Raw genomic sequence first — 10,595 nt, forward strand, 5'->3', positions numbered from 1 at the left:
AAAAAAAAAAAAAAAAAAAAAAAAAAAAAGTGCAGTTTTGGGGGATGACTCTTTTTGTCCTCACAAATAAATTGTATGAAACACAAGAACATTGTGGAAGTGGAAACTGAGAAGTTATCAGTCATGGGTGTATGGACATGACACATATACACAGACCTTCAGGATTTTTAAATCTATACTTTCTCTTAAGGAATTGAAATAAAACTACAAAACTAGCTTTCTCAAACCATGGAAGCAAAGGGTAAATAGTATCCATTATTACTAAATGCTTTTGCAAAGTTCATGGCATCTCAGGGAAGGCTGAAGCACTTCGTACACCTAAATTCTTAGTAGTCAACTCCTTCTATTTCAGAAGTGACTCTGGTATAATATCTGTTTCATTCCATTGAAAGAAGGAGCTTTGGAGGCAAACACTTCCTTCCTCACAGGAGAGCGACTCTCAGGAGTTGACCCTAGATCCATCTATTCTAGAAGACCCCTGTGGTTATATAAATAAATGAAAGTCAGCTGGGCATGGTGGCTCACGCTTGTGATCCCAGCACTTTGGGAGGCTGAGGCGGGCAAATCATGAGGTCAGGAGTTTGAGACCAGCCTGGCCAACATGGTGAAACCCCATCTCTACTAAAAATACAAAAAAATTATCTGGACGTGGTGGCAGGTACCTGTAATCTGAGCTACTCAGGAGGCTGAGAGAGGAGAATCACTTGAACCTGCGAGGCAGAGGTTGCAGTGAGCCGAGATCGCACCATTGCACTCAAGCCTGGGCAACAAGTGAAACTCCATCTCAAAGAAAGTCGGGCCGGGCGCGGTGGCTCAAGCCTGTAATCCCAGCACTTTGGGAGGCCGAGACGGGCGGATCACGAGGTCAGGAGATCCAGACCATCCTGGCTAACACGGTGAAACCCCGTCTCTACTAAAAAATACAAAAGCTAGCCAGGCGAGGTGGCGGGTGCCTGTAGTCCCAGCTACTCGGGAGGCTGAGGCAGGAGAATGGCGTAAACCCGGGAGGCGGAGCTTGCAGTGAGCTGAGATCCGGCCACTGCACTCCAGCCTGGGCCACAGAGCGAGACTCCGTCTCAAAAGAAATAAAAAAATAAAAGAAAGTCATCCACTTAAAGCATAAATATAGTATGTCAGAATCAAACCATAGATTTAACCCTAACAATTGCTGTATTTAAGAACTATGTTGAGGCCGAGCGTGGTGGTCCCAGCACTTCAGGAGGCCAAGGCAGGTGGATCTCTTGAGCCCAAGAGTATGAGATCAACCTGCCAACCTGGGCAACGTGGCGAAATCCCATCTCCACCAAAAAAAACAAAAACAAACAAAAAACTATGTTGAGGCCAGGTACAGTGGCTCCCACCTGTAATCCCAGCACATTGGGGGGTCAAGGCAGAAGGATACTTGAACCCAGGAGTTGGAGACCAGCCTGGGCAACATGGCAAGACTTTGTCACTTTAAAAAAAATTTTTTTTCTAGATGGAATCACCTGGGCTGGAATGCAGTGGCATGATCTCAGCTCACTGCAACCTCTACCTCCTGGGTTCAAGCGATTCTCCTGCCTCAGACAAAATTTTTTTTTTTTTTTTTTTTGAGACGGAGTCTCGCTCTGTCGCCCAGGCTGGAGTGCAGTGGCATGATTTCGGCTCACTGCAAGCTCCACCTCCCAGGTTCACGCCTTCCTCCTGCCTCAGCCTCCCGAGTAGCTGGGACCACAAGCGCCCGCCACCACACTGGCTAATTTTTTGTATTTTTAGTAGAGATGGGGTTTCACCGTGTTGGCTAGATGGTCTTGATCTCCTGACTTCATGATCCGCCTGCCTCGGCCTCCCAAAGTCCTGGGTCACAGGTGTGAGCCACTGCGCCCAGCCCAAATTTTTTTTTTTTTAATTAGCTTGGCACAGGGGCCTCAGCTATTCAGGAGGCTGAGGCAGGAGAAGTACTGGAGCCCAGGAGGTAGACAGAGGGAGACCCTGTATAAAAACAACAACAACAACAACAAACTACATTGCCACCCCAGAAAAGCTTTTAATCAAGAACAAGTAGTATTGAACCTGATATTTGAAAAGCATTTTATGGCTGATGGTGTCATCTTGGACTGTAGTAGGGACCCTGGGATGGTTTTCCCACATGGGCTGTCTTGACCTCTCTATTAAGTCTGTGTTGTTAGGAAGTCAGCTCTTCCCTTCATCTAAAAGCCACTTCGAGGTTGCTTTCAAAGTAGTGGCAACAAGTACTGGACTCCACTCAGCACAAACCTCACACCATCTCCTGACACTGCAATGTGATCCTTCGGGGCTTTTTTTTTTCTTTCTTTAGACAGAGTCTCGCTCTGTCACCCAGGCTAGAGTGCAGTGGTGCTGTCACAGCTTACTACAACCTCTAACTCTTTGGCTCAAGCAGTCCTCCTGTCTTGGCATCCCAAAGTGTTACTGGAAAGGGGTCCCAATCCAGACCCCAAGAAAAGGTTCGTGGATCTCATGCAAGAAAGAATGTGGTGCAAGTCCATAGAGTAAAAAACATGACTATTCCATAGACAGAGCAGCAGTATGGGCTACTTGACCGAGTAAACCTATAGTTATTTCTTGATCCATATGCTAAACAAAGGGTAGATTATTCATGAGTATTCCAGGAAAGGGGCAGAGATTTCCCCAGAACTGACAGTCCCTCCCCTTTTTAGACTATATAGGGTAACTTCCATACATTGCCATGGCATTTGTAAACTATCATGGCACCAGTGGGAGTATCTTTTAGCATGCCAGTGCATTACAATGAGCGTATCATGAGCAGTGAGGATGACCAGAGGTTACATTCAGGGCCATCTTGGTTTTGGTGGCTTTTGACTGGCTTTTTTTCTTTTTTCTTTTTCTTTTCTTTTTTTTTTTTTTTTTGAGACAGAGTCTCGCTCTGTCGCCCAGGCTGGAGTGCAGTGGCCGGATCTCAGCTCACTGCAAGCTCCGCCTCCTGGGTTTACGCCATTCTCCTGCCTCAGCCTCCCGAGTAGCTGGGACTACAGGCGCCCGCCACCTCGCCTGGCTAGTTTTTTGTATTTTTTTAGTAGAGACGGGGTTTCACTGTTTTAGCCAGGATGGTCTGGATCTCCTGACCTCGTGATCCGCCCGTCTCGGCCTCCCAAAGTGCTGGGATTCTTTTTTCTTTTTTTTTTTTTTTATATATTTTTGGTAGAGATGCGATCTCTCTAGGTTGCCCAGGTTGGTCTTGAACGCTGGGCTCAAGTGATCTGCTGCCTCAGCCTCCCAAAGTGCTGGAATGACAGGCGTGAGCCACCGAGCCCAGCCTCTGTGACTTACTTCTTTTGGTCAACACTGTATTTTGAGGATTTATCCATGTTAATGACTGGAGCTGTAGTTTACTAATTTTCATTGCTGTATTTCACAACATCCCCTCCACATCCCAAGCTGAAGGAGGAGGGGATGGCAAAATTTGGGTTACATTCGGGAGTAGGTGGGTTTGGCCAGTGAGTTCTCCCAGATCTGTCAGGGATGGGTGCTTTTGGCCCAGCGACAGCTTCCTCAGCAGTGTTCAGGCCTCTGCGGGAGGGAGGGACCACGCAACCTCTCCTTCCTGCAGATCTGAGATACCATGGTTTGCTGTTGGGCTGATTCCAGTCTTCTCAGGATGCTTGAGGGACAGGGAGAAAGATGTTCATGTTGGAGCTGCCTCTCTGGGGAATTTGAAAGCAGAAGTGAGGAGCTTCCCGCTGGAGGCCAGAGCAATGAGAGAAGCTGGGTGATTCAGTCCCCAAGTTTTCAAAGGGCTCTGTGGTCCATAGGCAAGGACAGAAGAGATGGAATTTCAGGAAGGTCCTCTCTGAGCTGGCTTTTCTGGGCACCTGAGTTGGGGTGGCGATGAGAAATGGCATGGGGAGCAGCCAACCAGCTGGCCTCTATTTGCATATTCATAAGCCCCCTATGCTGGTTGGCTGCACTAAGCAGCCCCCACTGTCCCCAGAGTTAGCGGCTGCAGCAAGACTGGGTCTGTCAGACAGTGCCTTGTGCTAAGAAGGGGCCAGAGGCTCCCCTTACTCAGCCACAGGCACCTGGCCTGCCTGGAGAGGAAGCAGGGAAACCAGAAGCACTTCCTGACCATGGCTCTGTCTGTCCAAGGCTGGTGAAGAGTGGGCTGCTTCGTCTTCTGGGGTGGTTGGCCCCAGCTGGCCACAGAGCCCAAGACAAAGACCTCCCGGAGGACCTCTTCCCTGTGAGTAACATCATCTTTTCCATTTACCTTGCCAGAGTACTTTTTACAAAATTATGGAAGATTATGAAAATTGTCAAATATGCAGGGAAGTAGACAGAGTAGCATAGCAATACCCACCCCTGTATTCATCGTCTAGATTTAACAATTGTTCATATGTATTTGCTTATTTTTGTTGGCTGAAATACTTTCAGGCAAATTATAGACATAGAGACATTTCACTCCCTAATTCCTCACTCTATAATACCATGTATGCATCTCCGGGGCCCTTTCGAAGCTCTTCTTTCATTAGATTTTCACCCAAGTTCTGAATGAAGGGGTGATTATCATCTCTGTTTTATAAAAGGTGGAATGCAGAAAGTGCGACTTTAGGGCCAATCGCTGGGAGTAGAGCCCAGACCTCCTAACTCCCAGCCCAAGTGCTTGGACAGCCACATGAAAGGATCTCTGATGCCCAGGGGTGTTTTCCTAGAGAGCAAGGAGGCATTGCAGCTGCTGTGTGACCTTGGGCTTGTCACCTTACCTCTCTGGGCTCCTGGTTCCTCATCCATAAAGTAAAGGCATGTCATGAAGATCCCAGGATCCCTAACGCTAGTCTGTGATATTTCCCTTGGTTTTAGAAAATGAGAAGACATTGTAAAGAGTTTTCACAAAGCTAAACTTATTTGTATATTATGCCTTTCCCCTTTTATTCTTTTAAAACAAGGTGGTTAAGATTCTATTTTTGAGACCGAGTTTCGTTCGTATCACCCAGGCTGGAGTGCACTGGCGTGATCTCGGCTCACTGCAACCTCCGCCTCCTGGGTTCAAGTGATTCTCCCACCTCAGCCTCTAGAGTGGCTGAAACTACAGGTGCCCGCCACCATGCCCAGCTAATTTTTGCATTTTTAGTAGAGACGGGGTTTCATGCATGAGCCACCACACCCAGCCTTGGCTGGCTTCTTTTTAACTGCATCCTGTTTTATCTACAGGGTCTCTATGACCTGTATCTTGTGCCATCCGCCTAGCTCATACTGTGACTAAGAATGCCTAACCTCCTGGGAAGACAGCCCAGTAGGTCCCAGCCTTATTTTACCCAGCCCCTATTCAAGATGCAGTTGCTGTGGTTCAAACACCTCTGATGAAAGTGCTAAGATGAGCCACTGCACCTGGCCTCAACAGCCTCCTGATTGGTCTCCCTGACTTCTGTTTTTCCTCACCTCTCAGTGAGCCTATCCTGGTATATTGTAAACCAAAAACAAAATTCTAAGCTCCCAGCCATCTGAATGGAACCCTTCTCTCAGCCAAGGGCATTCCAAAGTCAACCTGAAAAACTAGTTCTGGCCATGATGGGAAGTGGGGAGTCAGATGTAACTCATTATACCCTCCTCTTTTTGGAATTCAGACCCAGCTGACCAGTATTAACATCAACACACAGATCTTAAGACTGATATTAATAGAACAAACTCTTACAGTCTGATAAGAAACATTTACAATCTGTTCTCTCTGAAGCCTGGAGGCTTCATTTGCATTGTAAAATATTGGACTTCACAACCCCTTATTGTTTTTTGTTTTTTTGAGATGGAATCTCCCTCTGTCACCCAGACTGGAGTACAGTGGCATTGATCTCAGCTCACTGCAGCTACCGCCTCCCAGGTTCAAGCAATTCTCCTGCCTCAGCCTCCCAAGTAGCTGGGATTACAGGTACACGCCACCAGACGCGGCTAACTTTTTTTTTTTTTTTTTTTTGGTAGAGACAGGGTTTCACCATGTTGGCCAGGCTGGTCTCGAACTCCTGACCTCAAGTGATCTGCCTGCCTTGGCCTCCCAAAGTGCTGGGATTACAGGCGTGAGCCACTGTGCCCTGCCCGCAAACCCACACATTCCTTTCTATTGATTCCAGGTCTTTTGATAATAACCAGCTGCCAATTAGAAAAATCTGTGAATCTGCCAATTCTGTGGTCTGGAAGCCCCACCCCACCTACAGTTGTCTCATCTTCCAGTACTGAACCAATGTACATCTTACATGTATTGATTGATGTCTTATGTCTCCCTAAATGTATAAACTCAAGTTGTAGCCTGTCCACCTTGGGTATATGTCATCCAGACCTCCGGAGGCTGTATCACAGGCGTGTCCTTAACCTTGGCAAAATAAATGTCTAATTTGATTGAGACTTGTCTCAGATACATTTTGGTTTACTCTAATGACATGCTGTCATTAGAGAGACTTTTCCAAAACACAAAACTTATCATGTCTTTCTGATTAAATGTCACTTTACTGACCCTTTAACAAATTTACTTGTATTTAAATATTTTGTATTTAATTTTTCAGAGATAAGGTCTCCTTCTGTCTCCCAGCCTGCAGCACAGGGGTGCAGTTATGGCTCACTGCAGCCTCCTGGGCTCAAGCCTTCCTCCTACCCAGGCCTCCCGAGTAACTGGACCTACAGGCATAAGCCACTGTATTCACCCACTTAGGACCTTTTTGTTGTTGTTGTTATTGTTGTTGTTTTTTGAGATGGAGTCTCGCTGTCACCCAGGCTGGAGTCCAATGGCGTGATCTCCGCTCACTGTAATCTCTCCCTCCCGGGTTCAAGCGATTCTCCCGTCTCAGCCTCCAGAATAGCTGGGATTACCAGCGCCTGCCACCATGCCCGGATAATTTTTTTTTTTTTCTGTGACACGGAGTCTCGCTGGGTCGCCCAGGCTGCAGTGCAGTGGTGTAACTCAGCTCACTGCAACCTCCACCTCCCGGGTTCACGCCATTCTCCTGCCTCAGCCTCCCGAGTAGCTGGGACCACAGGCACCCGCCACCACGCCCAGCTAATTTTTTGTATTTTTAGTAGAGACGGGGTTTCACTGTGTCAGTCATAATGGTCTCGATTTCCTGACCTCGTGATCCGCCCACCTGGGCCTCCCAAAGTGCTGGGATTATAGGCGTGAGCCACCGCTCCCAGCCAATTTTTGTATTTTTAGTAGAGATGAGGTTTCACCATGTTGGCCAGACTCGTCTTGAACTCCAGACCTCAGGTGATCGGCCCAACTTGGCCTCCCAAAGTGTTGAGATTACAGGCATGAGCCACTGCGCCCAGCCATTCAGGGCCATTTGATGAAGAACTTGGCTGTGGACCATAGTTTTTTTTGTTTTTTTTTTTTAAAGTCCTTCTACCATGTTCGAAATATGGTTGGGGGCGGTGGGGGGTGTAAGCATTCAATTAAGCAATAAGCCAGTGATCTCTGGGGAGGACCACAGCTTCCTATAAAACTCGCTGCTGAGCTTGTACCCAACACAGGGTTAACGAAGTGCATCAGAGCTTTGTAGTAATTCCACTCTATCCCTCAGAGAGCCAGGGGATTTGTGTTTCCGTGTCTGTCTTGCATTGGAGCATAGTGGAAGCAACAGAAAATCTGGGAGCAAAGGCACCTGGCTTTGGTCTTAGCCCAGGACCAGGTCCAGGACCGCGGCCAGGCTTGTGACTGACTGGATTTCAGGAACCACACTGGGGATTAACAGATGACACAAAAGCAGGCGTTTGTTCTGTGCAGGAGCACGAGGGGAGAAGAAAAGGCACACACACAATACCTTTAAGGGTAAGCAAGCTTTATCCCACATAAATGGCAATGCAGATATTATAATAAGCAAATTAATATAATAAGCAGATTGATATAAGCAAATTGCAATAGGAAGAGGAGAAAGAAAAAGACATATATATATTTACACTCACCAGACTATGGAGGATTCACCTCCAGACTGGGAAGCAAGAGCCTGAGCTCCAGAGCCGGCCACTCGTCAGTGCACAGGCGAGAAGAGGTCTCATGAAGCTTTGGGTGGTCTGGGACCCGAGCTCTTTTTGTAACATGTTGTCTGACATGAGGCCCAGTCACGAGGGCCCTTCGTGGCTGGGCTCAAGGAACACAAAAAGGTCAACTTGTTTTGTGATTGTTTTCAATAACTAACGTATAGGAATAGAGATTTCTGCGAAACAGCGCTGGATGAACGCCTCAAGGGGCTCCCACAACCTGTTTCGGGACTTGGTGACCATTGTGTCCATGTCAGTTCAAATTTAAATATTTAATTTTTCCTCCTCAGTGTTCAAGTCAACTTTTATGGGCATCTTATTTTACACAAATGTTAACACAGACAACAGCCACGACTTCGGTCCACGGAAACGTTCTATCGCCGCCCAAGCTTTATGCAAAGGGACACAGCTTGAGAAGCGAGGCCAGCAGTCCCCGGCGGCGCCACGCCCACTAACCCCGCCCTCGCCACTGGCTCCTTTCGGTCCGGCCTTGCTATTGGCTCCTTTCCGGGAGCAGTCGGTTGCCTTGGAGACCAAGGCGATGGCAACCAGCAGAAGCCAAACTTGGTCCCCTGTCTCGCGGCGTGCCTGCGCGCGGTGCTCATGGCGCTCTACGATCTCTTCTCTCACCCGGTCGAGCGCAGCTACCGCGCGGGGCTCTGCTCCAAAGCCGCGCTGTTCCTGCTGGTGGCCGCTGCGCTCACGTACATCCCGCCGCTGCTGGTGGCCTTCCGGAGCCACGGTGAGCCTGCCCCAGCCGCTGTGTCACGCGACTCCCCGGGCGCGCTCGGCCGGAGCCGGCCTCCCTGACGGCCTCCCCACCGCCCTCTTTAATTCAGGGTTTTGGCTGAAGAGGAGCAGCTACGAGGAGCAGCCGACCGTGCGCTTCCAACACCAGGTGCTGCTCGTGGCCCTGCTGGGACCCGAGAGCGGCGGGTTCCTCGCTTGGAGCACGTTCCCCGCTTTCAATCGGCTGCAGGGGGATCGCCTGCGCGTCCCGCTCGTTTTGGTGCGTGGTTCCCGCCTGGGCGTGGGGCAAAGCGGGCGGTGGGGTGGGGATGGGGACGGGAATGAGGATGTGGGGCGAGCGGCCCCGGCCCTGGGGAACTCAGCTTGGATCCTAAGGACTCGCGAACCCGCAAAGGAGGCGTTTCATCTCCTGGGACCTAGGGAATCGATTTTCTGTTTCATTCTGCTTCTCCCAGACGTCCCCGACCCCCAGAAAGTTAGCCACGCTGCCATCATATGCGCCCTGATACAGAGTCCAGAGGTGTGGAGGCAGCCTGCGTCTGCCCCCGTCACACCCGCGGGCCCGGCCTGATGGAGGGTGTTTGTGAAAGTCCATTTAGGAGCCTTGAAGGCCGCGCGCTGTTATTGTAGGTAACCCCATTCTGTCGCGGCGTTTCTGCATCACACCACTGTAGGAGCGGAAAGGGCGGCATTTTTATGGAGACCTGACCCCTGGAAACCAAGGCGCTGATTGGTTAAGCGGCCCTCCCAGAACGCGCTATGGCCGAGTCACGCCTCCCTGGGCTTGTCCCATTGGAGACTGCGCCATCCTGAAGCTGTCGGGATGAAATTGAAGCATGTTACTGTCTGTAATTTATTTATTTATTTTTAAATTTTTCATCAGTAGAGTGCTGAGAGGAATCTGTAATTTAGTATTTGCTTTGAGATAAGCGAATGCTTCCTTTATAGTCACTCCTTTTCACTCATTTTCTGAAAACGTTTTCCTTTAGAAGTATGACACTTACGGTTTTCCTTCTTTCAAAGTTGAATCTCTTCAGACATCTCTAAGATGATTGCCCTACAAGCCAACCTTGTATAGCTGAGGAAAAAGAAAATCAGACTTGTTCCCAGCAACTAAATAAAATTGTTTTTAAAAATCCGATTGGGCCAGGCGCGGTGGCTCACGCCTGTAATCCCAGCACTTTGGGAGGCCGAGGCGGGCGGATCACGAGGTCAGGAGATCGAAACCATCCTGGCTAACACGGTGAAACCCCGTCTCCACTAAAAATACAAAAAATTACCAGGCGTGGTGGTGGGCACCTGTAGTCCCACCTACTCGGGAGGCTGAGGCAGGAGAATGGTGTGAACCCGGGAGGCGGAGCTTGCAGTGAGCCGAGATCGCGCTAGTGCACTCCAGCCTGGGCAACAGAGCGAGACTCTGTCTCAAAAAAAATAATAATAAAAAATAGAAATAATTTTTTAAAATCCAATTGGTCATATAAATAACTGCAAAAAAACATAGTAATAGGTTGGCGCAAAAATAATTGCGGCTTTTGCCATTAAAAGTAGTGGCAAAAAAACCGGAATTACTTTTGCAACAACCTAATATGATTCAGGTTACTTTTCTCCTATTACTTTACGAATGTTTTTATGTTCTGATTACAAAAGTGCATGCTCATTCTAAAATAATATAGAGTTACAGGTAGATATAATGACCAAAATTGAAGGCCCAGTTTTGTATATGTATCAATACTTATTAATCAGCCATATTCTTTTTGATGTTTGCTTTGACTTTTTCACTATTGGGGACATTTCTTTTTTTCTTTCTTTCCTTTTCTTCTTCTTCTTTTTTTTTTTTTTTTTTTTTTTTT

The 10,595-nt window shown here is 48.2% G+C and overlaps 1 protein-coding gene across 3 annotated transcripts in view; it reads left to right on the forward strand.

The window, feature by feature from the left end:
* The first annotated feature begins 7,555 nt into the window (after nt 1-7,555).
* The window catches only part of TMEM231 (transmembrane protein 231), a 21,013-nt gene continuing 17,973 nt past the window's right edge, over nt 7,556-10,595 (forward strand). The window contains exons 1-2 of one of the 3 annotated variants that reach the window (XM_017868677.1): nt 7,556-7,786; nt 8,286-9,004. In XM_017868677.1, the coding sequence (XP_017724166.1) occupies nt 8,303-9,004 (702 nt within the window). In that variant the 5' untranslated portion in view covers nt 7,556-7,786; nt 8,286-8,302. Of the gene's footprint in view, nt 7,787-7,983; nt 9,005-10,595 lie in introns of those variants that run through there. The other 2 variants (XM_017868678.1, XM_017868676.1) reach the window with 2 other exon arrangements.

The sequence above is a fragment of the Rhinopithecus bieti genome, unplaced genomic scaffold (assembly GCF_001698545.2).
Source record: "Rhinopithecus bieti isolate Rb0 unplaced genomic scaffold, ASM169854v2 scaffold_2574, whole genome shotgun sequence".
Classification (NCBI taxonomy): Eukaryota; Metazoa; Chordata; class Mammalia; order Primates; family Cercopithecidae; genus Rhinopithecus; species Rhinopithecus bieti.